This window comes from Exophiala mesophila (genome assembly GCF_000836275.1).
Source record: "Exophiala mesophila strain CBS 40295 unplaced genomic scaffold supercont1.3, whole genome shotgun sequence".
NCBI lineage: Eukaryota > Fungi > Ascomycota > Eurotiomycetes > Chaetothyriales > Herpotrichiellaceae > Exophiala > Exophiala mesophila.
This window is the reverse complement of record NW_015622506.1, coordinates 672587-696699: the sequence shown is the minus strand read 5'-3', so window position 1 is coordinate 696699 and position 24113 is coordinate 672587. Positions and strand designations below refer to the sequence as shown.

The following is a 24113-nucleotide window of genomic DNA, read 5'->3' as shown; positions in this document are numbered from 1 at the left end:
ACCAACGACACCAGCAAAGCCATTGGGGATGTTGTAGAGACCAGCCTTGATAGGATCCGTTGTAAAAGTGTAACTGATCTCCTGTGGGACATAGACACCTAGGGTGATGTGCGCAAGACCCGTTGTAAAAACCACCATCAGTAACAACAGAAACTCGCGATACATCTTGAAGAGCCGTGATGGAAATAATGGTCTTGCTGGGCGACCACTGAACCCCCATAGAAAGCTGCAAGAGAAGAGTACTACACCGATGACGAGAGGTGTAATTACCGCGGCGCTGCTCCAGGTATATCGAGTACCGGCCCAGCCAAAAGCGAGCAATATCAGTGTGACGCCAACGGTATACAAGAATATACCAAGGTAGTCCAGCTCCTTGAAAATTTGTGTTTTTGAGCGATCTGCGAAAACTCGATGTGGCGGCTTGTAGAAGATGGCGCAGCCGGTGGTGGCAATGATGGCGCAGATTTCGCCAATGATGAATATCCATCGCCATCCTAAGGCCGTGTTTTGAACCAAAGCACGCGCACACAATGGACCGAATGTGCTCGTGAGAAGGAGCTGTAATTCGCAGGAAGCAAGGCCGTACGGACGGTACTTGTTGGGGAGCAATTCAGATATGCTCGCAAATCCCCTTGAATACGATCAGTCACGACATGGGCATGTGAAATTGATTGAACTCACACGAAGGCCGTTCCTGTTCCAGCCCCAAGAATGGCCATGGCAGCAAACATTTGATTAATGCCTTGAGCTGAGGCTCCGATAAGGTGTCCGAGGATCAAGAGTGCCTGAGCGGCTCTAATGATATCATTTCTCCCAAAAAAGTCGCTGAGCTGCCCGGCCACGGCGAAAGAGATGCTGCCAGCAAGAGACCACCCGGCACTCATCCAGTTGACGTTGGCGACTGACTGTTGAGCCCATATTAGCTTAAGTCGGTCAAGGGTCAAGGTAGTGTCTCAAAGCGTGAGGAAAGACTGTCAAAACAGAACTTGGGCAACTTACGCCTTGCAACTCGACTGCGATCGAGACGGAAACTGGTATCGCACTAAACAGAGTGCAACTGAGCGAAGCATGAAATAAAAAGCCAAGAAAGAACACTGCCGCCCAGGTGTCGGGTGTGACTTTAACAGCGGCATTCGCATTTTCAAGAGCGGCTCGGTGAGGGTCTCCATGGTCATCATGAATATGAGAGTCCAGCACCTCCTCACCAACCCTGCCCTTGGGTTGGATCGTATCGATGGCGGAGGAGTTTTCCACCTGCTCGTCCTCAACTTTTGTGGTGGCCATGCTTTGGCGAAGGGATATTGTTTTCGGTACGCACTCTGAGCTCTATAATCTAGAGAGCACAACGATAGAAGTAGGTTGATGATCTTTGACAAAACCTCGATGAGAAATTTCCGACCATGTCTAATAGACAATTTATAGGAGGCGGGTAAAGATATAATAATTTTTGGCCCTGTACCATCGCATAGCTGCATACTCATATTTTGCGGGGCCAAGTCTTCCAATGCCCAAGCACTTTTCGGTCTGGGGTAGTGCACTTTTCGGTCTGGGGTAGTGCACTTTTCGGTCTGGGGTATTGAAGCATTGATACAAAAGGTACTACTCCGTAGTCATGAAATCTCGGCCCGGTTGGTCGGAGGGATCGGTGGTGGAGTCAACATCTCAAAGTACCCCGCCAATGGGATCGAACGGGCCAGCCAGCTTGTGTCCGGGGTGTAGTAGCCACTACTCTTAGGTGAGCCTGAAACCGAGAGAGTCAGTCAAGAGGTGGTGGATACAGGATGCGGAAGTCCCTGTTCTCGGGAGGGACAGCACTATGCAAATACGTACTGGAGAAGGAAGACGCCGGGGTTCGCCGTTTGGATATTTTCAGCCTTTCACGCAAGACGCCATGACAATCGAATATGCCATGTTTTAAGCTCCTAGCCAAGAACTGCGACTTGAGAAGCAGCTACATGAGCCCAAGAAGTTGCTGCGTGGATCTTTCCACAGATTAACATTAGGTGAAACCCTGGTCAATGAGGAGCTCAAGGTATTCCCCCGGGGAAGTTTCAGACGGTTCGATTGTCTGCTCTTTTACTTGGGTGAGACCGTCAACTAATATCTCTGTCGTATTTATCGACATTGGCACAGCCCGCAACGACGAACATGCCTTCAAAGGCCTCGAAAGCATCCACATAGATCAGCGTCAGACAGTGTTCACCTCTACGACACCAACGCGGACGAAGAATTGCCACAACACATCACTTATCACTACCCCTCAAGTGTCACATATTCCGACGACCTAGAGCTACTAGACTATAGTCGCCGTACCTAAAAATATTCATCTACTTTAGCGTACGGAGCTTTCAAAGAACCCTTTCTATTGATGTGGTGTGGATCGTACATAGTGGACAGCTAGCAGTGTGAGTTGAGTGCCCAGATTGGAGACGGGAACGCTCCCACGAATTGGTATCTTTGCGCCAGGGTCACCTGAATGGAGACAATCCGGGGAGTTAACCTTCTTTGAAGAAGTGGGCTCCCCAGCTCCGTCGACTCGGGTGTGGTTGAACGTATTCTATTCTCTTTTCTGGTATATACGGAATTCTCAGGTGATGGCGACGCACTGGAGAACAGCTAGAGAATCTTGCCCCTTTCCACACTTCAAGCATGGTCTGATCAACGTTCTCGAACCTGCTCAATGCACTCTTCAGTTCCGGCTTGAGACTGGTCCTTCGCTGGTATGTCAGCGTGGCGGACATGCGCAGGTCTCTCGTTAGCCCCAGCGGAATCGTGCATCGATGGTTTGGCAAATATTTGATCAATATCTTCCAACGACTTCCCGCCAGTTTCGGGGCACATAGAGTATACGAAAGGCACAGCTGCCGCGCAAGAGAAGAGAAACCATAGCATGTGAGCACGAAAGCAAGTACACTTCATTACCGCTGTCACTGCAGCAGCTGTATCATCTCATCATAATCCTTCGCAACCCAGACAGATATCGTCGGTCGCGTTCATGTCCAAGGTCCTGAGGGTGCGCCCCACGACGAAAAGTTGTTCATTTAAAGGGTGTAAATAAAGTCGGGTCTCTTGTCGCCGGCAACCCAGATCTGGTCGACAGTCTTGCCCTCGAACATGTTGTCTCGCTGTCCGGAGAGTCTCTTTGAATTTTCTCTTCTCAAAAGGAAATGCATGAGAACGCTGCCGCCGAGGAGGAGGATGCTGAGGGCGGCGAGGACGACTCCGTGGCCGATGTAAAAGTGGGGGGCGTCTTGCTTAAGGTAGATATTGGAAGAAACGATGCCGTTCAAGTTGCCCCATCCAACGACGATGCCGATCACGACGCCTCGCTTATAGACGCCGTCGGTGTTGTTGGCGACCCAGGCGAGCGTGTTAGGGATACAAGGATAGATTCCCATGGCGCCGAGGAACGTACCGGCATATTGAACCTGAGGATTTTGAGAGCCGATAAGCATGCAGAAACCGATTATGCCAAGTGACGAAATAGCCCAATTGAAATAACCTCGCAAGCGCGCTCGATCAGCTGTCCAGCCGACAAGGATGGTCAAAACAGCAGCGCAGGCATATGGGGGAACGGAGAGAAGTTGAGCGTGGGTTCCAGTATAGCCCATACCTCGCAAAATAGTTGGCAGGAACAGGGAGAACGCGTAAAGCGGTATCAGACAGCCCTGGTAGATTAGGGCAAAAAGATATGTCTTCCAGTCCTTCAGAGCGGCGTAGATATGGCGCTTGTCGTACTCTTCGTTAGTCGAAGCTTGCTTGTCTTCTGCCAATCGTCGGCGAATTCGAATCCTATCCTCAGGGGTGAGGAATCTAGCGGTGTCGGGCCAATCAAAGACCATCCACCAGCAGAAGATGCCAACAAAGACGGTAGCGATACCCTCGATAATGAAGATCCAGGCCCAACCAGGTTTCCCACCAATGCCATCCATAGTGGCAATCGCCGCAGCGAGAAGGCCACCGAATGAGCCAGCAAGAGCGGCGGCGGAGAAGAAAGCAGCAGCTCGAATACCAAATTCACTGCGCTTGTACCAGCAGCTGAGGTAGTAGTTGACTCCTGGGAAGAGTCCGGCCTCGGCGAGGCCCAAAAAGAATCGGCAGGCTAAAAGACCGGCGTAGCTGGTGACCAACCCCATGAGCGTCATGATCACTCCCCACGAAAGGATAATTCCAGTGAAAAAGTAACGGGGAGTAAGTCTCTTGAGGAGCACATTGGTGATGGGTTCAGCAATAGCATAGCTAATCTATTTGATCAGGTTAGAAAAGGTATGGCGAAGAGTTTTAAGGGGAGTCTCACGAAGAAGATAGTCAAGGAATTGTTATAATCATGGCCACCCATGTTCAGATCAGTCTCCAAGCCTGCCAGGCGTGCGTTGCCAATGTTTGTTCGATCAAGGAAAGACAAGAGATACCTAGAGGCAGGGGTTATTAGCCAATGCAATAGACGAGGAGGATATTTCGTAAAAGAGGCTTGAGTTGCTGTTTGGCAAGGTGAACTCACAAAAGACAAAGCCATGGAATCAACCAGAGATCGACTTTCCACATCAACTTGCGATCCTTGCTGCGAGTTAGTCTCTATACCACGACGAAGGTTGTATATCATGGCTTACAATGGCGGCTCTTTCTTCTGGAGTCTTGCCAGCATCGATATCTGGCAAATCGGCCAGTTCAGCCGAGTGCTCGATGCGGACGGCGTCTCCCTTTTCTGGGGACTTGCCCTCTTCGAGGGATGAGGTCGATCGTGCATCCGCCATTGTTGATCAAGTAAAGTGAATGATAGATCGAGATGTCAGGAAACAAAAAGAAGGCCGCGATGGCGAGGTTTGGACTTGTCTGTTTCCCTACGATTCATCTTTACACCGGGGGACAGGACGCTCTTTATAGACTCTATCACTCATGTGGGATGACTGAAGATGCTCAGAGCATTCCGAAAGCATTCGTGAGGGTAGCAGCATTGTAAGTCCGATACCAGTCCCCGCCACTGTCCCTTAGGCATTTTTCGGCTATGGTGGCCCATGTTGGGGCTTATGGGGTGTGGAGTCCTGGAGAAGACATGGTGCGGTTTAGGGGAACCTAACCACACCACTCATCAAACACGGGCTGCTTCGTTGGCCGTGCCACCTCACATGTTACGGTCGAGACCGGCAATAGAGCTCGGATAGGCTGTTGAAGGGCAAGCCAGAGGAATCTCGGGTGCGGCTCGCAGTTTGGGGTCCACGCCACTGGGCCTTCGCGCCTCGAGATGGGTTCGAGAAGGCCTGAGAAGAGTGGATTGAGAGGAGCGAGAAGCGTGGAGGGAAGTGGATTGGTTCAAGGCGTCGCCTAGTTGTGCTTGTGCCGCTTGTGCGGGCCAAGAGGCTTGCGGAAAAGCTCGTGTCGAGTCTAGGCAAGAGCTTCTAGCGGCTTGCTCTTGCCTTCTGGAAACCCTTAGATGGCACCCTGATTGGTCAGATGGTCTTGGCACTAACTTATCTCCGGCCTTCCCGTCAACGGCCAAAACTCGTGATTACAATATGAGTGAAAGTCGAGTGGTGTGATTGTTGTACAGACCACTTTCTGGCTCTGTAAGCACGCCCACATGATGATCCAAAAATTGCAACTTTTCCCCAGGGCAGTTCTCCTCGATTGTGCAGACACTAACATGGACAGTGCTACCTTCTTCCCCCGTGGGACATCCCCCGCCTGCAACATCCGCATTTGATAGGCAGCGAGCCTCCCTCGAGTATATTCGACAGAGCGGCAGCCCATAAACGAAAGGCGCCAGTGGCGTGGAGAAGATTATGCATAGGCTTGACTGCTCATGCAAGATTGGACAAAAGACACTATTTATTTAACCTTTTCACAGTCGGATTGTCTTAGTCCGAAACAGAACGTGCACTATGAAAATCCGCTGTTGCTATGGTTCGGTTGCATTCCTCGACTTGAGTTGAGAAACGTCAAATGATCAAGAGGTGGTCTTACCAACATGCCCATCGCCTAAACTATACATTCCATGATCTGTTCAACAGAATCTGGACGGATTGGCATGAGCGGCTGGCCCCACCAGTCTGGGGTCTCACCGTTTCCACGATCTGTGGAAAGCTGTGTCTGAGTTTCACGCAACGGATGAAACCTACCCCGGGAATTTGAGATCCAGCAGACGATTAAGTTCAACAGCTCCCGCAAAGCCCACAAGTGAGTCTCACAACCCCCACTACTTGACGTGCGAGATGTTCAAGATCACGCCGTTTTCATTCCAGCCTCGTATTCGTGTCATCTGGCTACAAGACCTCCTTGACAAGGGTTCATCAAAGTCTGGCTTGGGGTACCACTTTTGATTCTAGCACGTCAAACAACCGCGAAGCGTGAGTGCAGAGCAGTCTTCAGTCTTCGCGCATATGAGACACGTGACTCATGTTTGTTTGCTATCGATTTCGTCTGGGCCTCACCCAGTTTAATCTCGAGTCCATAACAACAACCCCCAGGTTCCGGGGGAAAACATCAATCTCCCGTGGGTTCCTTTCTGCGACTACTGATGCGCCGCGGCCATTCCCGCATAGATTTGAACCAGTCTGAGATCGCTTCTCCGAGGCCGCAGGAAGTGTCTGAAGCCACACTAGGCCGCCGAGGTGATCTGCATTTCAAAAAGTCCAAGCATTCCGACCAACTAGTGACCGTATAGATGATGGCATTTCCAAATCCGTGAAATGGAATACAGATGGATGAAGCCAGATACAGGCTATAGATCTGCTGGTTTGGGGGAGCAATAAAGGTATTGTACACTCGATTGACACTGATGGGGACCCAGGTAATGAGAAGGACGATCGTATACAGGAAAGCAAACTGAGCATACTTCCAGTGAGCCGCGTCGAACCGAGATGGGGTTTTGCGTAGAGCGGTCTGACTAGTGGTGGAGTGAGTCCGCTCCCGCCGAATATTAGCTGCGAACTGGTAAGATGGAGAGCGCGCGAGCTGCGCCTCGATTGAATGTGACGGCGCCAGTTCCTGAAGGTCATTTGAATGGAGGTCTTGGGAATAATTAGGCTCCGAGAACGCAACTTGGGCCGGCCGGCTGTCTTGGTCCGACGAACTCGTCGATTCGGGGATGCCGTCTGCGCGGCACCAGTCTGGCTCGGGGTCGGGGCGACCGGAAGATTGATGAAGAGGGTTTTTGGTTTTGACGGCGTTCAAACGCCGACGTACAAGGATAATGCTTTTCCCGCTCAGCGCAAACAAACTCAACGAAGTCAAAATAGAAATCCTGTATATGGTCAGACGGGGAAGATGTGATGCGAGACGAAGGCGAGTTACCAGATTGGAACATAAAATGCTACCAGCCGTAAAAGACCGGATTCCTTAGAAATCCAACACCATGAGGTGGCGTCGCCGTACACAGTCCTGCCGTGCGGACGCCAAAGTAAAAAGGTCAAAGCGGAGGGAAAAGGCAGGGCAAAGGCGAGACCAATGCCAATAACGTCGGTTTTTTTCAATTCCTTCAGACTTCGTTTATGATGCACTGTCCAATACACATTGAGTGCCATGACCATAACCTTGAGCAAGGTGTTAGCTTCCCAGCGACTGAGTCACGGCGACGGCGAGGCGAGGGGTTTTACCAAGAGCGGGTCTGACATGACAAACCAGGTGATCATGAAGCCTTGGGTTTGGCAAATGGCGGTATTTCGACCAGCGTCGACGGGATATCGACCCCAAGAATAGGCCAGACAAGCCATGGTGTTTGAGACCGAGATGCAAAAACTGAAACGATTGACGGGCTTGCGCAGTGGTCGGTAAAAAACGAAGCTGATCATAGTCCATAAGGACCCTGCCAGAGACAAACATGACGAAACTCTAGCAGCGACATCGAGTCGATGTAGGTCGCCAGGACTAAACGTCGTCATCACATTGTGTGCCCGGGAACGCGCGGAGTGAAAGAAGGACCAGACTGAGTGAAGCCAGGCTGACGATGCCGGGGTTTGACTTTTTCAAATCCGATTTTGGAGCTACTGGCAATGCGACAGAGCCGCACCAAACAGATGACAAGTAGCGGTGTTGGTGACCTGTCAGTGTAGCAACTATAGGGAGAGGGAAGTCGTGTCTGTCGATGGGTGAGGAATGGGTAGAAAAGAGATTTTAGAGGTTGTCGTGTGTCATGGCAGGAAAGTTGGGCAACACCTGAAGTCGGGCTTGTGATTTCTTGGGAGCAGCGAGCGCAGACGTAAACGCAGGCGAAAGGGACGGTTTTGGCGGGGGACACAAGCGATCAAGCAGGGCTGCGACCCGGGGGGATCCCCAAGTGCTGAGGAAGCAAAGGACAAGAGCCACTCCTGGCTGTCCCAGGTTCTGGGCACCAGGTCGAATTGGTGGGATGAAGGTCTGGACCCCGCAAACGTCTGGCTTGACTGAGAATCATGGACGAATAAGGATGGGGCCCCAGAGAACAATGAGGATTAGGCCCATGAAGGCCCTCGGCCCCCTCGGCCCACCAGGCCCCAGCTTATGGAAAGGACCATCACGGAGGCACGGAGGTTGACGGTGCGGGAGGATGCCTAGGCATGCCAGGGCTTCCTAATGTAGGAGGAAAGCCGAGATGGGCCTCAAAAACCCTCCAAATGTCTCAGTGGTCATGCGCGTGGATGGCATGCTTTCTTGCTTAGAGCCTTGCTGGTCAAAACCCCTCGTTTAAACTCTCCCCAATGCTTTGGGCCTCGGACATAAGGGTCATCACGTGAAGGCGAAAGTGAAAGCGGGCGATCAGGTTTTATTATAATTAATCGACATGTGTTTATTTCAAACGTTTGCAGGATCAGTTTTGATGATTTTTTACGTCTGTTGATACATTTGAATTAATTCTCAACGGAAGATAGTGCTTGATAAAGCACTGTTGAGTGAGTAATTTTATGCACAGCACGGAGGCACTGGCTTGGATTGGTGCTTTGCCCATGAGACGATCTTGGATTATATCGCCACTGGATGCAACTCAACTTTGGAACAGGATTTTGCGATATCTCCGTACTCATAGCCATTCAAATTGAACAATTGAGGAACGCCGTGCCACCAATCGCAGGCTGCAAAGGAATCATGTATTAGTGAAGGGTCAGCCATGGAAATTCCGGAAACTTACCTAGCCAGCCACCAACGCTCCCGTTGAACTGCAATCCAGATGAGTTGAAAAAGAATCCTTGCCCAGATGAAGGGAGGGCAGCGATGCTGATGGTGACGAGATTCCATTCTGTAGCCAAATTGTCAGTGTCCCATTCTTACAGAACAAATGTAGGAATAGGTACATACGTTGATACGGCCCATAACCGACAGCCAGCGGCCAAGGACCAATCTGGTTGTTCTCATAAGTGAAGAGTTGCTGGGTGTCATTCAGGTAACCCTCCATTGCCCATGACCGGTTCGACGACAAGCCAGCATCGCCAAGTCCGGCACCAGTGTGATGCGAATAGAGCCAGAGAGAAGATTTGTTGCTGCCAAAGTCTTCATGGTCTCCATTCACCACAGTAGTCTCTAAGTAATATCTCGCAGGAGGATCGATGGTCTGCCGGCTCTCAAGTATGGGCGATGCACTGACGGCAGCTGTGGTGAGGAGGAGAGAGAGACTGGTGATGAATGAGAAATGCATCGTGGTGACAAAAAGGCCTGCGAGGCCAAGATTTGCAATAAAGGCTGGACGTTTTTGAGCTTTGGGCAGAAATTACTAGAGGAAGCAGAGGACGAGGATAGGTGGAAGGAACAACGTGTAGGCAGAACGTTGGATGCGGGGCAGAATTCAAACGATGAAAAGTTCAGCCAGAGGAAGGTAGGAATGCAGATGGGAGAGCAACGGGAAAGAGGTTGGTATTAAGAAGAGTCCAGTGGTGTACCTACAAACAGACACTGGGAAGGTGAAGACAGATAGACAGAGCTGCAGGAAGGGCGACCTGAATCATCCTTCCATTTTGTAGAGCCCATCACTGGCGGGGTGGCAACGACGAGGTGGGTATATGAGTAGAAAAGAAGCAGATCGGCTGTGCGGCTCAAGGCTCTACGGAGGTCTAAAGCCTGCAAGCATAAGCACAGACCAATCGGTAGCATCATCTGACGGCGGGAAGCTGCAGCAGAGATCAGCTCAATGACGAGTAGGGTGACCTTCTTCGAGACACGATTAGCTCACATCTGCATAGCTGCAGATATCTTCTGCACGTCGTTCAGTTCAAAGTGGTCCCCAGGTCCAGTGTGCCTGGAGATCCTGATGCCATCACGAGCAACAAACCCAACATGTGAAGGTCGGAAGCAAGGGATCGGGGGGACCATCGCACGGGCGACGATTGACGCTGGAGGGCGTTCCCCAGATGCGTCATAGTGGCCTCCAGCTCGTGTTCCTGAGGGGCGAAGGGGAGCAAATATCACGATCAGCTGTCCACGTTGGATCGAATGATGCTTTGGAGGCGGAGTGAATCTCGATGGCCTGTGCCATTCTACCATTCCCATAGTCTCCCGACTGCATAGAACTGGGGTTTTGAACGATGAACGGGTACAGCTTGACACGATAGTGACATGGAATTATTGAGTCAAACTTGTCTTCAAAAAGTCTGTTGTGTGGTTCTAATAATAGGTACCTAGAGGGGCCGAGGGGCCGCTGTTTAAGGTACCCATGAGGATCCAAGGCACAAAAGGTACCTACGGAGTAGGCACCCAGCTAAGGTACCTACATAGGTAGGTACCAGTGCTACCTAGCAGTAATAATAATTGTCTCTGAGCAGTTCTTGTGGGGGTTCATTGGGGTACAATAATAATAGGTACAGTGTCTGAGGCTCAGGCGACTTTTTTCGCACCTCTCCCAATTTAGGTACCCAAGCACCTAGCTACCATGACAGTCAAAGGTTGCATCATCGTCAACACATCATTTTCCCACCACTTCCGTGACCTTTTCAAGATCGGTCATCCTTGTCAAATTTATCGTTCCAAAACCCTCTAAGATGATGGCTCTTCCCAATATTAGATATCTCCTCGACCTCTTTAGGCGTCAATTTAAAAGTCAGCGCTCTCAGGTAGTCACTGAGCCGCTGCTCCTTTGAGCTGGTGGTGATCGCGACAACGCCTTGATCAATGACCCATCTCAAAAGGATCTCGCCAGGGTTGACAGCATACTTCTTGGCCAAAGAATCCAGCAACGGGTCCAATGGTCCTCCCGATCCCCGAGTAATGGGGATTAGAGGACCGTAGGCCGCGACCTTGATGTCCTTGTTCTTGTGGTAGGCCAGCAAATCCCCATGTTGCAAATACGGATGGAACTCGATTTGGTTGATGGCAGGTCGTACCTTGGCTGTCTCCAAGATGGCATCAAGATGGGGCTTCAAGAAGTTGCTGACCCCAATGCTCTTTGCCTTGCCGCTGGCCGCCACTTGTTCAATCTGTGCCCATTTCTGCTGCAATTCTGCAGGGTCCTCCTTTGCAAAAAATGGGGCATGAATGAGATACAAGTCAACATAGTCCAGGCCCAGTTTCTTCAAACTGATGTCGATGGCTGCCGGGATGTCCTTGATGTTGGTGATAACCTTTGTGGTGACAAAGAGTTTCTCTCGCGGTACTTTGCTTTGCTTGATAGCATCTCCCAACTCCTCCTCTGTGTTGTATACCTCGGCGCCATCGAGATGGGTGTACCCGATGGAAATGGCAGTCTTGGTCGAATCAATCAACTTCTGGTCCTTGGGAGAGTTGGAGTCTGTTTTAAACCACGCCGTACCCGTACCATATCCGATCTACTCAAACTCTATCAGTCATTAATCTGCTCCTATAGTGTCGAGTCTACTGACAATGGGAATCTTGTTACCATCCGGGAGCTCTAGGTCCGGGATGGACACATCTAACTTGGCCATATTGAGTACGCGGTAGAGGATTCGGGTAGACTTTGCCGAGAAGCGCTCTGGGCTCGATTAGGTGTTGTTTGAAGAGTCTTTAAGTGGAATTACTTCAATATGTCGATCAAGACAAAGAGTGGCCTTTCTGATTGCTGGTGAGAACGGACAAGTCAAGGTTATTGGGATCCGAAGAATCTTGGAGGAATCTTGCTGGAGTCTTGTTGGTATTTGAAAGCTTCTGTGGATGATGGGTTCAGAGGTGTATTATAATGTGGGCGGAGGTGGGCCGGTGGGGTAACAAGTACGAACGACGCAATCCGAGCTGGACACCGCAAATCACTTGCTTCAACCTTTAATCTCTCCAATAATAATGACGTGCGCGGGTAATCCGATCACGCGTTTGTCCGTGTATCTTTCGTGTGCAGCACCCGCGTTTTGGAGGCGATAAGGTCTTCACCCGCTCATGAACATGAGATGGGATATATCGGAGTGGCATAATAACGACCAACCAATGTTCATGGACTTTATATCGTCCAGTGGTCCACCCTCGCTGCCGCACTCTTCTGTGCGTTGTGATTGATCCTCGTCGGCATTCGCATATTATAGTGGCTAATGGCGTCGAGAGCGTTTGAATCGTGTCAACCTGGCTGCAGGGGAGTCGCAAACAGTAGTCGAATGGTGAAAAGTGTCATGCTCAACAACAATTTCTTCCGTTGCCTTTGACAGCATCATTCATGGTGAGGTTGACCGTCTTTGGAGCACCTTTGGTATCATTTCTTCCAGTACCAGTGCCATAGCCCTTCACTCCACTTCTTCGATCATTCAGATCGTACTTGCCAGCCTCGATGTTCTGATAAATCCTCTCTGCCACTTCGAGAAAAGCCCTTTCGACGCCCTCTCCGTTTTTGGCGCTGGTTTCGACATATTTAACCACGTTTTCCCGCCGACACCAGTCCTCTGCCTCTTCTCTTGTCACAGCACGCTTCGTCTTGCCTTCGATATCGACGCTCTGATTTGCCAGATCGGATTTGTTCCCCACGAGTATCACCACGATGCCCTCTTCCGCAATCTGCCGCAAGTCATTTAGCCATGACGTTACAGACTCAAAACTGCTCCGTCTTGTTATGTCAAAAACCAACAACGCACCCGACGCGCCTCGGAAGTAGCTCCTAGTTATGCTCTTGTATGTTTCTTGACCTGCCGTATCCCATAATGATAATTTCATCTTCTTCTGCTGACTAGGGTCGGTGCGTGAAGCAATGCCGCTGGGAGCCCCAATGCCCAGAGATGCGTTGGCTGGAGGACCGACGGGCACAATTCGAGACCCGAACTCGACGCCAATGGTAACATCGTGGGTGGCGGAGAAGCGTCCTTCACACAGTCGAACAGTCAAGCTGGACTTGCCAGTCCCTAGAGCATGGTTAAAACATGAGTGTGATGGAGATGAAAAGAGACTGCTGCATACCAGAATCACCAATGCAAACCAACTTTGCAATGTAGTTCCATGGCAATGTCGGCACTGGAGTTGTAACCGGCATGAATCAGACGGGAGATGAAATCCAAGGTTGACGATGATATCTGTAAGTATAAGGGCTAGGTCTTTGCCCTGAGTCGTGAGTTGTGTGGCGACAGTATCAGGCCTCGAGAGGCCCTCGGGCCAATAAAGACACCCATGATTTTCGAGTCCCGGTCAATGCCTGCAGGTTTAGGTACCTACCTAGGCAGGTACCTAAGGCACTCATGCACTGCACCGTGCACTACGGGCTGCCAGGCTGCATCCGGAGTGGTATTCTCACGTGCCAGCAAATCCAGCAAACGGCAGACCGCTGAGGGGCTACCGGGAGGCACACGGGCCTCATGAACACCTCCGCCACTCCACTGTAACCCAATCATGCCTTTTGTCATAATTCGAGCAGTGACACGGGCTATCGAGACTCATAATTCACCTCCAACATCCCAACCTCCATCGATACCACGACACGTTTGTCCTGTAACACCAACAGTTGTCTCCATATCTTGGCTTGAATTTACTGCAACTATTCTCTGCCGCATCAGACATAAGCCACCTCAGCATCACAACAGCTCGTTTTGCCTGGATATTCCCTTATCGCGCCTTATATTATTACCTAGCCACCGATTGATTGCCCGCGTGACACTCGAGTCATCGTCTCGCGGGCATCATGTTCTCAGAATGTATGCCCGTTGCCAGTTGACCCCCATGCAACAGTGTATTGACAAGCTGTTAGATGCGTCGAGATTCCTCGCCCAGTCCCAATCTCGCATCAGTTTTGCTCCCACCGATGAGCGGCGGAGTGCCGATGCCCGAGTAAGGCGTCAAAATCAATCCGCACGACCACCTCCTGCCTCGAAGTCGTCCAACCCTCGAGTACCCAACCCCTACCAGCCAACCTCCTCTCAGCTATCGGCTTTTCCCTTTGCATCCCGCCTCAATCCACAGCAGGCTCCCTTGTTCTACAGCGCCACGGATGAGTTCCGTGAAGAGAATGACGAGGAAGAACATGAACGAGAAATAGCGGACTATTATGCTCTTCAACGCTCGCGGAGGCAACTAGGCGCCAGTGATCTCAAGGAGTCTTCCGATGCAGGTGACGGAAGCGGGTCGAGTGTTATTGGAGACAGCACTCATAGTGGGCATGCTCCCCAACACCGCTATGGCCATACGGGCGGCATCAAAAGCTCATGGCACGGTGGCGGTAATCCCCCCCGCAGAACATCACCTCACCTAGCCGATTTGGCCGAATCGACAGAATCACAACCGGATCCTTCTAGTCCCACGTCCTCCAGAGGGCTCATGGTTGATGTCGGACTTGGGGACACACTGCGCAGCGACTACGATGACGACCCTCCAGAAGATCTTATTGAGAATCCACCATCTGTGCAGCGACTAAAGTCAGGGAAGGCGGAGATCAGGTCCCCGGATGCCTTGGGAGATTCGGATGAGGATTTCTCTATGCAACAACCTCTCTATGAATCTGGCAGCTTCCAGGACGAAAATCATCCCTCTCCCGCTAGTGTGCCACAAAGTCAAGATCAACAACCGCGACACGATTTTTTCTTCGGCCAGATATACCTCCTTGCCCTCGCCGCCATGTTCACAACCTGGTTCCTGGTCTTCCTCCACACAGAACCACCCGGCAAAGGCACGCCTCCTCTGGGTGACACCATCTACACGACATTGCACAAATCTTTTTATCTCTTAGCGACTTATACCCTCGTAGCGACTTTCGTTTCATTGTTCTGGCTTGCAGCTCTCCGGTCTTATGTCCGAAACCTGGTTTACGGTATTGTTGTTGCTGTGCCCGTCATACTCTACTCCTTTTCGCTTTATCCATTCATATCCAGCTTCAAAGGCGCCTGGCATGGATCAAGCATCCAGGACACAATCATGAGATGGAGTGCCATCGTTCCAGCTGCCATGGCGACCCTGTGGATTTTGGCCGTGTTCCGCGGAAGGCTGGTGATGCAGAAGGCGATCTCAATCCTTGAATTTGCTACGAGAGTCCTCGCCGCTAACCCAGCATTGGTCTTGGTCGGATTCGCAGTTCTCGGCTTCATCGTGGCTTTTACATGGGTCTGGCTTTCCATGTTCACCAGAGTCTTTCTAGGAGGTCATCCTAGCACTCGGTCGGCGATCACCAAGTTCGTCATCGACACATCGACCTGGTGGGTTGGAGTCTACTTTATCATTGTCTATCTATGGACGATTGCAATCGCATTTGGGTTTCAACGTACAATCACCTCTGCCACCGTCTCTCAGTGGTACTTTCACCGGCTAGCCATTCCTGCACCCACCTCGCAAGCCATTGTCAAAGCTGCCGTACACCATTCGGCCACCACCTTGTTTGGAACTATATCCATGTTCATGGCCCTTGGCCTGATGGTCAGACTGCCGTTGCTAGTCTTACCGAGGCGACTGACCATGTTGATTGGGGTGGCCATGTACTCGTTCATTCCAAGCCCCGTGAGCATTCTCATCAACCCTTTGACCCTCACCTACGCCGCAATCCATTCACAGCCGTTAAGGATCAGCGCCCGAGGTCTCACACAGATGCATTACCTCGCACCAGGAGATGCGTCGACTTCACTGCACCCAAATACCTTTCGTTACAGCCGTGGCCATGCACGAGATGGTTGGAGCGGAGACGCATCGCCCCTGTTGCCATATCGATTGGCCAAACTCGTGCTGCACGCAACGCGCTTCATCATGTCGCTCGCACTTGGATTTGGGGGTTGGGTTTCAACTGCACGCACGCTGAAACTAGAAGGATCTGGGGTCCGGGGTAGTCTCTATGCATATATTGTCGGCTTGATTGCTGGGGCCATTGGCTGGGGGATACTGGGTGCGATGGAAGGAGTTCTTGCCTGCATTGTTGACGCTCTGGTGGTTTGTTGGGGAAGCGAAGTAGGAAGCAGCGGTCAAGGGGAGGTCCGATATTGCCGAGAAGCCGGGCATTTATTCGGAGACGATGAGACCACCAGAGGACCTGTCAGTCTGGCCTGACATGGAAACGCTCCATGAAGATGGATGCGACGATTGCATAAGGTAGACAGCATTAGGTAGTGGTGGCGGCAGCTTCAGCTACGCGTGCCAACAAATATGAGCGGGCCCATTGAGCACTCTGAGGTTAGAGTGACAATTTTGGAGGGTGACGTCTTCTAAACTTATCAAGGGGAGGAAATGCTATTTATGATCCAAGGTTCAACTAGCCATACCATTCTGACATGGGAGGGCAATGAATTTTACGGTCTTGGAGCCCTAAAGAGGCGTGGCCTCCTTTTGAGGGAAGTCAAATCAGCTAACAACTGCCAGTAATGTCAACCTGCTGAGTACCTACAGTCATGGTGTTGGGTAAGGAGAACAGCAGCAGGAATGGTGTCCTACAGGCTGAGCGAGCCCTTAGAAGCCCCCTCGGCCCCTCTTTAGGCCCCTCGAACCCCCTTTGACAGCTGCCGGCTCCATCACTTAACCCTTTCTAGGCTCTTACGACTCTCAGGTGCTCTTCCTCCCTGCGTCGCGCCCACTCTCTGTCCGAGTCGCGCCAAGCTCTTCCTCTTCGACACGTTGCTTCAACTGCAATCGCTCCTCCTGTTGATGCACATGGGCCAGATGGCTTTGCCGTGAATCTCAACATCACTTTCTTCTACACTCGCTCCATCCCCTTTCCATTTTTTCACATACTCGGGCCACTTGGTCATTTATCTTCTTCTTTTCTTGGGCCTCAGGCATTATCAACTTTTCCATACCGGAGCCATCCGTCCGCCTCAATTCTTTGACCACATTTCCATCCAGCGATCTCCCAGGATTCTCAACGACACATTTCTGGTTCAGCAATTGAGAGGCCCTAGCCTTACGCTTCAACTCCTCGTGTCCACTGCTGACACTATCTTTTCACCATCAATTACACAATGGCAGCTGCCAATGCCGGCTACACCACCGGTGCTGGCAGGAATGAGGCCGACTTGCGTCGAAGAAATGTTGCCAGCTATGAAGACACAAATGGTCAGCATGTCTACAAGTTAGAGGCAGAGGACAAGAAGAAGGTTACAAAGGTGCGTTCGTTTGATATGGCTTGGTTGAAGGAAATACTGACCGCCACAGCCCAACACTGGCGTCCTCGCTACGCTGGACGAGTGGGAGTTTATTATTGCCCCAGTCATATTCACAATGTTCGCCCTGTTTACAAGGTTGTGGAAGATCGGACTGTCTCCAATTGTGACTTGGGATGAAGCTCAGTATGTTCTATTAGCTATCTCCCTGTCGGTCGCATGTTAACAAGTCGACAGTTTCGGTAAATTCGGCTCCCACTACCTCAAGCGCGAGTTCTACTTCGATGTGCACCCCCCTCTGGGCAAGATGCTAGTGGGCTTGTCAGGCTATCTTGCTGGTTACAACGGGTCTTTTGAGTTCAAGTCCGGTGAGACTTATCCGGCCCACCTCAACTACACCTTTATGCGCGTTTTCAATGCCCTGTTTGGCGTAGTCACAATTCCCCTAGCATATTTCACCGCCCGAGAACTGCGCCTCAGCCGACCAACTGTCTGGCTCGTCACCTTGATGGTCCTATGCGAGAACTCGTACGCGACAATCTCACGCTTCATCCTCCTCGACTCCATGCTCCTGTGCTTCACCTTCACCACAGTTGCATGTTGGGCAAAATTCCACCGTCTTCAGAACAAGAGCTTTTCGGTGGAATGGTTCGTCTGGCTGATCCTGACGGGACTCAGCATTGGCTGCGTCTGCAGTGTCAAATGGGTTGGTTTCTTTGTCACGTCGCTGGTTGGCCTTTACACTGCGCAGGATTTGTGGAACAAGTTTGGCGACCTCAAAATGCCCAAGTTGGAGTTGGCTAGCCACGTGGTTGCCCGGGTAGTTGGCTTGATTGTCATTCCGCTCCTCGTCTACATGTTTTCTTTCTACATCCACTTTCTGATCCTCGAAAACTCGGGGCCGGGCGATGCTCAGATGTCTTCCTTGTTTCAAGCCAATCTCCGCGGCACCGAGGTCGGCAAGGACTCGCCACTCGAATTGGCCTTGGGCTCCAAGGTCACGCTCAAGAACATGGGATACGGCGGGGGCTTGTTACATTCTCACGTTCAAACATACCCCGAGGGGAGCGGCCAGCAGCAAATCACTTGTTATCACCACAAGGATGCAAACAATGACTGGTTCCTGTGGCCCAACCGCAGCCAACTCATCTTTGACCCGGAAGCGCCTTTGAGCTATGTCCGGGACAAGCAAGTCATTCGACTAATTCATGCACAGACTGGACGGAATCTCCATTCACATGCGGTTGCTGCTCCCGTGACCAAGGCCGACTATGAAGTATCATGCTATGGCAACACGACAGTGGGTGATGAGAAGGATCATTGGCAGATTGAGGTTGTCAGTGACGCCATGTCGTCGGATCGGTCTCGCATCAGAACATTGGCTACCAGCTTCCGCTTGAAGCATGTAGAGCTTGGATGTTACCTCCGGGCTGGGACGGTCAATCTACCACAATGGGGCTTCAAGCAGATTGAAACAACTTGTGTGAAGAAGCCCAGTTCGCGTGATGTGTATACACATTGGAATGTCGAGTCTCACATCAATGAACGCTGTAAGTCAATGGATCTTGTACAGGGTCTGCGGGACATTACTAACTTGATACAGTGCCCCCAGGAGAAGCCAAGAATTACCGGTCGCCATTTTTCAAAGATTTTATTCATCTCAACGTGGCGATGATGACGTCCAACAATGCGCTGGTACCGGATCCTGACAAACAAGACGACCTTGCCTCGAAATTTTGGCAATGGCCGATCCTGCACGTTGGCCTGCGAATGTGTTCGTGGGACGATGCTGTGACCAAGTACTTCCTGTTGGGCAACCCGCTGGTGTACTGGGGGTCTACGGCGTCGATTGGTGTGATTGGCCTGATTGTGTTGTGGCACTTGATCCGATGGCAGAGAGGCTACAACGAGCTCAAGCAGTCGGACATTGACCATATTCTTTATGCAGGCATCTATCCTGCGGTGGGCTGGGTATTACATTATCTCCCCTTTGTGATTATGGGACGAGTGACATATGTGCACCATTATTACCCAGCGCTGTACTTTGCAATTCTTGTGGCCGGGTTTTCGGTTGACTGGACCACACAACGGTTGAACAAAAAGGTCCGGTGGGGATTTTATTTTGTTCTCTATGCCGCGGTGATTGGGCTATTTGTCCTGTTCAGCCCCATCGTGTTTGGGATGCAAGGAAGCAACCGCCAATACGCCTATCTCAAGTGGTTCAGCCGATGGAGAATCTCTGATGCTTGACCGGTGAAAGGCACGTGACAAGGTCTCCTGGGTGCAGCCCTGCAGAGCCCAAAAGGAACTGACCTAAATCAAGTCGGAGTATCACCATAACAGAGCATCGACCTTGATGGGTGATGGTTTGGGTGATGGTTGCGAGGATGGATACGCTAGCATTGGGCATTGATCCATGGACAGTGAAATGGGGAGGGGAGTGGTGAAGACGATGCGTGTGAGATGAAACAGATGATTCTCATATAATGCTGTACTACGATTGACACAGTATCCTGGCGTTATCACATGGCGGGTATTGAAAAAAAAAAGCATTTGGACTGAAAGAATGATAGTTCCGCGTGGCCATGAATCCCCTTTATGCCCTGTGTGTGTTTGGTGTGTATCTATGCATCGAGAGGACTGCACGAACGGTCCAGGATGCTGCAGAGTAGAACCAGGCTGTTGAGACTAAGGATACCGTTAACAATTACATGGCTGGCTTGATGTAGTAGAAAAATGACAGGTCAATCAATCATCTCTGCATCAGTGACTGTTTTAAGGAATGACGGTGTACACTGACAAGAACAATCTTTGAGCTGACAACCTGGGATCCCCTCGCTTGTGTTTTCGTATCGAGGACCATATCGAGGATCATATTTGGTGGCTTATAAGTGGACACATGTGACTGGACCCGTGTGCAGCCGTTTACACATTCCATCTTTTCTATCCGAAGTGAAAGAGAGTAGTACTACTTAGGGTCGTATCTGTGAGATTGTCAAGATTCAAGCCCAGTGCACAGAACCATTTATTCTCCTTTTGCAGACAATACATCTGTACCTAGATACCTTGATGGCCGTAGGTAGGTCGCTTGGACATACATTGGTAGGCATCTAGCGTGCCTACCTACCTAGGTAGATCACTGACTTTGGTTATTGATGGGACACTTTTCAAATTAGGCTGAACCGAAGCCTGGAGATCTAGAGTTGTTAGGCTCTAGCTTGGCACTCTGGGCGGTTGGTGGGGGCGGCACTCGGGCGTCGTTGATCCCTGGGCATTGAGGATATAGACTAAACTACTACTTACTCCGTAGTAACATTAGGCACTGATTAGGCGCCTATCCCAGCTCAACGACAGTGGATCCACGGATCCGATCGCCCGCACCTTTCATTGCCTCATCGTCTCATTATTTCATCATTTCAACGTCTCAAAGGGTCTGGAGGTCCGGAGGTCGAACTAAACTCGATTCTTTCTAGTTCCAATCCAGCGGGGAGAAGATGCCTTTACTCTTTACTCATTCCTCGTTCCATCATGCGCCATACACTCTCATTGCTCTACTCTGCTCTTTACCATACATTCATGTTCTCTTTGCTTTCAGCTCTCTACTCCACCTCCTCAACTCGACACATTACGCTTTTGCTTTTCTCCGTCTTTGCCAAAGGATCTAACCGCCAATTCGCCCTCTCCTTCGCTATGTCTACATAGTCCTCCCTGGTCTGTCCAAACACACCCTCCTTGCCACCTACCACCTATTACCACCCTCAGCACTTCCACATGACATGGACCCTCGACGTTCCTCCCCGACCGCTGCGAATGACACAGCCAACGCTTACCATAGCGATGACAACCCGGATGACTCTGTCGTCGACGGCAAGATCGAGATGGACCAGGAGGAAATAGATGCCATCATCCGCAACAAGAGAAAAGTCCGCGATCCCAAGGCCTGTTATGCATGTCATCGGCGAAAAGTCAAGTGTGACCGCAACCTACCTTGTGACTCTTGCGTCAAGCGAGACCACCCAGAACTCTGCTCCTACGAGCGGCCTACCAAGAAACGACGCATTGCTCTGACGGGCCCGCTCCAAGCAGAAGAAGCAACCTCCACGACTCTAGACCCCGCCACCCAGAGCGGACCTAACGTCTCAGTCCCCCGCGAGCATTGGGATCGCATCAACAAGGAACTCGAGGAATTGCGAGCGGGTGCCCAACTGGCCCGCCACTCACCTGCCCGCTCACATCACCCAGCAGAAGACAACGCGGTGGCAGAGCCCCACAGTCGCGATGAAACTGATCGCGATGGCATTCATGCCCCGAGTAACCAGATGGGGTTGATGCATCTGGGTTCGAGGTCTGTCCTTGCATACATGATGGGTCTTGGACGATCACAGTCCACCAAAGACACCGCCAGGACCTTGCTCGAAGAGAATATTCTTCCAAAGCTAGGTCTCGACAACGAATCCGCCACATATCCTTTTGTCGACCTCTGGAGCACCGAGTCCAGCATGCAAGATGTTGCTGGACTATGCAAAGCCATCCCGGACGATGACCTGTGTAACGAGTACGTTTAGAACCTCTCCACAGGCCAAAGTCATCATTGCTGACCCTCACAGATTTTTTATCTGCTATCGAGATGTAGCCTGCACCATCTACCCCGTCGTCGCCGACACCCATAAATTCTCCACCACCCTGTTTCTCATGCTATCCAACCGCGGCCGCCACGTCAGAGACAACATGGAAATCGACCCCACCAAACCATATGGAGTATCTTTGCCCTGGCTTAGCTTGATGTTTGCTGTTTTTGCCTCGGGTTCTCAATCCTCAGATCGTCCAGCCAAAGAACGAGAGTTGACGTCTCAAGTCTACAGTGAGTTGCCTCCCCTGTCTTGTTCCTCGGCCTCGCGGATTAACACACCCCAGTATGTTGTTCGTACCAGGCTCTCCGCATGTCAAATTTTCTGACCCACCCATGTATCGAGACGATCGAGGCATCCTTGATCATCGGGAACGTCCTCTCATACAACATGAACCCCGGGGTTGCTTACATATTTCTCGGCATGACCCTTCGCATGGCCTTTTCAATCGGCCTGCAAATCAATTCCCCCATTCACGATGAAGGCGAACAGTGGATCCGGCGCCGGGTTTGGTGGGCACTCGCCTGGCAAGACTCGCACTTTGCCGTGAGCTACGATCGGCCCACTTCAAGCGTCATGTGCATTCCAGATATCCCCTACGGCAAGTTCAGTTCGCCCGGAAACAGAACATACGCTGAGAGCATGTTTGCCATTATCCGCCTCACCCAGGAGATTGTCCGCGAAAGGCTTCTGCATCCTCGCTCGCAGATGACCTGGGACACCATCAGACGTTATACCGAACAAATCAACGAGATTGTCGCTCAGGGTGCGTCACATCTCCGCGAGCGTTCACACTGCCATCTCATGACAGAACACCTTGAGCGTCTAGCACTCAAGCTCCACAGCTCATACATCACAAGCGAGCTGTGTCGTCCGGCTCTGAAAGAGTCAACCGAGACTTGTCATTCCTCTCATACCACGTCGGCCCAGTCGCCGCCGTCACGACATCGCAAATCATCTCAGGCCTCGGCTGGTTCTCCGGCTGCCACCGACACCAACAATATCCGTGCTCGATTCAGACGTGAATGTATCAAGAACCTCGAAGGTACTGTTGCCGCCTATGTCGAACTACACTCTCTTAGCAAGTTTGCGGCCAGGTCTTGGATCGGTATTCAGCGATCTATCTCAGCAGCCTTCTTACTCGGTACTCTGGGTGAAACCAATCGAGAACCCCGCATCCTGGCACTTTTGCGCGAGCTCGAGAAAGTCATGACTCAACGGACCATGGAGGACCCTACATTTGACGGTATGCAGCTCAATAACGAGGCTCTCAGCAGTCCCGATCGCCACCTTCTTTCTGCCACGCGCGCACAGATGATCGACTCGCCCCATTGGGCACGAAGCATGGCCAAATCACTGAATGCCTTGGGCAAACTCAACGCCGCACTAACAAATCCAGAACCCAAGTCCGCCAACTATCATACTGCCCCGACCAATAATAAGCATCACATACTGGGCACGCGGAGCAATGTATCGCCAGAAGTCAATGCAACACAGGGTCAAACGAGCACTCAGTCACAATACCCGAGTATCCTCAACGTCAAGGCAGAACCATACTCTCCAGCTCTTCCCACGACCGTAGCAAGTTCTAATATGGGGATGGGGCTTGGTGCAGTCGGCATGGGTCCTATAACTCCTGACAGTACAGGGTCCTCGAGCGACTGGAATCTTGGAAATCTCCAAGAGCGAGCAGCAGAATATGTACAGGCTCCTCTCTGGGGAGACAACACTCTGGGCAGCTATGTGATGTAATGATTCCTGACTCTGGGTTACTCTGTGAGTGATGAATCGTCTCCTTTTAGTGCCAAACGAAATCGGGCCTAGCAAGCGCTTTATGGAGAGATCTGGTCGTGGTTGATATCTCATTTCCTGCGTTGTGTCCAAGAATGAATGACATTACGGTTCACGATGAATATACCCCGAATATTATATAATTCCACCCTTATTGGATCCTAGTATGAATAAATGTCTTCCTAATGCGATCGGAGAGATGAGCCTCTGTGGTATAGTGAGAATCAAGAGTCCTGAGACACGTGTGGCTCACATGTGGTGTGCAGACTGGAGATCTCCGACTTAAATAATAAGGTACATACTA

General features: G+C 51.1%; 8 protein-coding genes across 9 annotated transcripts; 3 read left to right on the top strand and 5 right to left on the bottom strand.

Annotated features, from left to right (window-relative positions):
* Positions 1 to 2303: 2303 nt before the first annotated feature.
* PV10_03907 (uncharacterized protein) lies at positions 2304 to 5289 on the bottom strand. Its single transcript, XM_016368420.1, has 4 exons — positions 4611 to 5289; positions 4502 to 4557; positions 4298 to 4412; positions 2304 to 4244 (listed from the first exon to the last, which is right to left on the bottom strand). Exons 1-4 carry the CDS (start codon positions 4752 to 4754, stop codon positions 3042 to 3044), a joined length of 1518 nt encoding a protein of 505 aa, XP_016224208.1. The 5' UTR covers positions 4755 to 5289; the 3' UTR covers positions 2304 to 3041.
* A 751-nt stretch (positions 5290 to 6040) lies between these two features.
* Positions 6041 to 8470, bottom strand: PV10_03906 (uncharacterized protein). Its single transcript, XM_016368419.1, has 3 exons — positions 7593 to 8470; positions 7291 to 7529; positions 6041 to 7240 (listed from the first exon to the last, which is right to left on the bottom strand). The coding sequence occupies exons 1-3, from the start codon at positions 7875 to 7877 to the stop codon at positions 6481 to 6483; spliced, it is 1284 nt and encodes a 427-aa protein (XP_016224207.1). The 5' UTR covers positions 7878 to 8470; the 3' UTR covers positions 6041 to 6480.
* A 247-nt stretch (positions 8471 to 8717) lies between these two features.
* PV10_03905 lies at positions 8718 to 9951 on the bottom strand. Of its 2 annotated transcripts, XM_016368417.1 has the most exons (3): positions 9268 to 9951; positions 9101 to 9208; positions 8718 to 9044 (listed from the first exon to the last, which is right to left on the bottom strand). In XM_016368417.1, exons 1-3 carry the CDS (start codon positions 9602 to 9604, stop codon positions 8935 to 8937), a joined length of 555 nt encoding a protein of 184 aa, XP_016224205.1. In that variant the 5' UTR covers positions 9605 to 9951; the 3' UTR covers positions 8718 to 8934. The 2 variants fall into 2 exon arrangements, with proteins under 2 accessions (XP_016224205.1, XP_016224206.1); XM_016368418.1 differs by having other exon boundaries at positions 8718 to 9208.
* A 941-nt stretch (positions 9952 to 10892) lies between these two features.
* Positions 10893 to 11840, bottom strand: PV10_03904 (uncharacterized protein; the record flags this gene model as incomplete). Its single annotated transcript, XM_016368416.1, has 2 exons — positions 10893 to 11723; positions 11778 to 11840. The coding sequence occupies 2 exons, from the start codon at positions 11838 to 11840 to the stop codon at positions 10893 to 10895; spliced, it is 894 nt and encodes a 297-aa protein (XP_016224204.1).
* Positions 11841 to 12516: 676 nt separating this feature from the next.
* Positions 12517 to 13360, bottom strand: PV10_03903 (uncharacterized protein; the record flags this gene model as incomplete). The annotated part of the gene is made up of 2 exons (XM_016368415.1): positions 12517 to 13232; positions 13288 to 13360. 2 exons carry the CDS (start codon positions 13358 to 13360, stop codon positions 12517 to 12519), a joined length of 789 nt encoding a protein of 262 aa, XP_016224203.1.
* A 416-nt stretch (positions 13361 to 13776) lies between these two features.
* PV10_03902 (uncharacterized protein) lies at positions 13777 to 16671 on the top strand. The gene is made up of 2 exons (XM_016368414.1): positions 13777 to 14015; positions 14069 to 16671. The coding sequence occupies exons 1-2, from the start codon at positions 14003 to 14005 to the stop codon at positions 16342 to 16344; spliced, it is 2289 nt and encodes a 762-aa protein (XP_016224202.1). The 5' UTR covers positions 13777 to 14002; the 3' UTR covers positions 16345 to 16671.
* Positions 16672 to 16856: 185 nt separating this feature from the next.
* Positions 16857 to 20137, top strand: PV10_03901 (uncharacterized protein). The gene is made up of 4 exons (XM_016368413.1): positions 16857 to 17393; positions 17443 to 17576; positions 17628 to 18940; positions 18994 to 20137. Exons 1-4 carry the CDS (start codon positions 17250 to 17252, stop codon positions 19638 to 19640), a joined length of 2238 nt encoding a protein of 745 aa, XP_016224201.1. The 5' UTR covers positions 16857 to 17249; the 3' UTR covers positions 19641 to 20137.
* A 793-nt stretch (positions 20138 to 20930) lies between these two features.
* On the top strand, positions 20931 to 24008 carry PV10_03900 (uncharacterized protein). The gene is made up of 3 exons (XM_016368412.1): positions 20931 to 21945; positions 21998 to 22251; positions 22305 to 24008. Exons 1-3 carry the CDS (start codon positions 21167 to 21169, stop codon positions 23768 to 23770), a joined length of 2499 nt encoding a protein of 832 aa, XP_016224200.1. The 5' UTR covers positions 20931 to 21166; the 3' UTR covers positions 23771 to 24008.
* The last annotated feature ends 105 nt before the right edge of the window (positions 24009 to 24113 follow it).

Coding starts and splice junctions, on each gene's coding strand:
- PV10_03907 (XM_016368420.1), bottom strand. CDS start 4,754: ATGGCGGATGCACGATCGACCTCATCCCTCGAAGAGGGCAAGTCCCCA. Junction 4,558..4,610: donor CAGAAGAAAGAGCCGCCATT/GTAAGCCATGAT, acceptor ACTCGCAGCAAG/GATCGCAAGTTGATGTGGAA. Junction 4,413..4,501: donor ATTCCATGGCTTTGTCTTTT/GTGAGTTCACCT, acceptor CCCTGCCTCTAG/GTATCTCTTGTCTTTCCTTG.
- PV10_03906 (XM_016368419.1), bottom strand. CDS start 7,877: ATGACGACGTTTAGTCCTGGCGACCTACATCGACTCGATGTCGCTGCT. Junction 7,530..7,592: donor TCATGTCAGACCCGCTCTTG/GTAAAACCCCTC, acceptor ACCTTGCTCAAG/GTTATGGTCATGGCACTCAA. Junction 7,241..7,290: donor GCATTTTATGTTCCAATCTG/GTAACTCGCCTT, acceptor GACCATATACAG/GATTTCTATTTTGACTTCGT.
- PV10_03905 (XM_016368417.1), bottom strand. CDS start 9,604: ATGCATTTCTCATTCATCACCAGTCTCTCTCTCCTCCTCACCACAGCT. Junction 9,209..9,267: donor CGGTTATGGGCCGTATCAAC/GTATGTACCTAT, acceptor ATTTGGCTACAG/AATGGAATCTCGTCACCATC. Junction 9,045..9,100: donor GAGCGTTGGTGGCTGGCTAG/GTAAGTTTCCGG, acceptor ATTCCTTTGCAG/CCTGCGATTGGTGGCACGGC.
- PV10_03901 (XM_016368413.1), top strand. CDS start 17,250: ATGGCAGCTGCCAATGCCGGCTACACCACCGGTGCTGGCAGGAATGAG. Junction 17,394..17,442: donor ACAAGAAGAAGGTTACAAAG/GTGCGTTCGTTT, acceptor TGACCGCCACAG/CCCAACACTGGCGTCCTCGC. Junction 18,941..18,993: donor GTCTCACATCAATGAACGCT/GTAAGTCAATGG, acceptor AACTTGATACAG/TGCCCCCAGGAGAAGCCAAG.
- PV10_03900 (XM_016368412.1), top strand. CDS start 21,167: ATGGACCCTCGACGTTCCTCCCCGACCGCTGCGAATGACACAGCCAAC. Junction 21,946..21,997: donor GACGATGACCTGTGTAACGA/GTACGTTTAGAA, acceptor TGACCCTCACAG/ATTTTTTATCTGCTATCGAG. Junction 22,252..22,304: donor GTTGACGTCTCAAGTCTACA/GTGAGTTGCCTC, acceptor AACACACCCCAG/TATGTTGTTCGTACCAGGCT.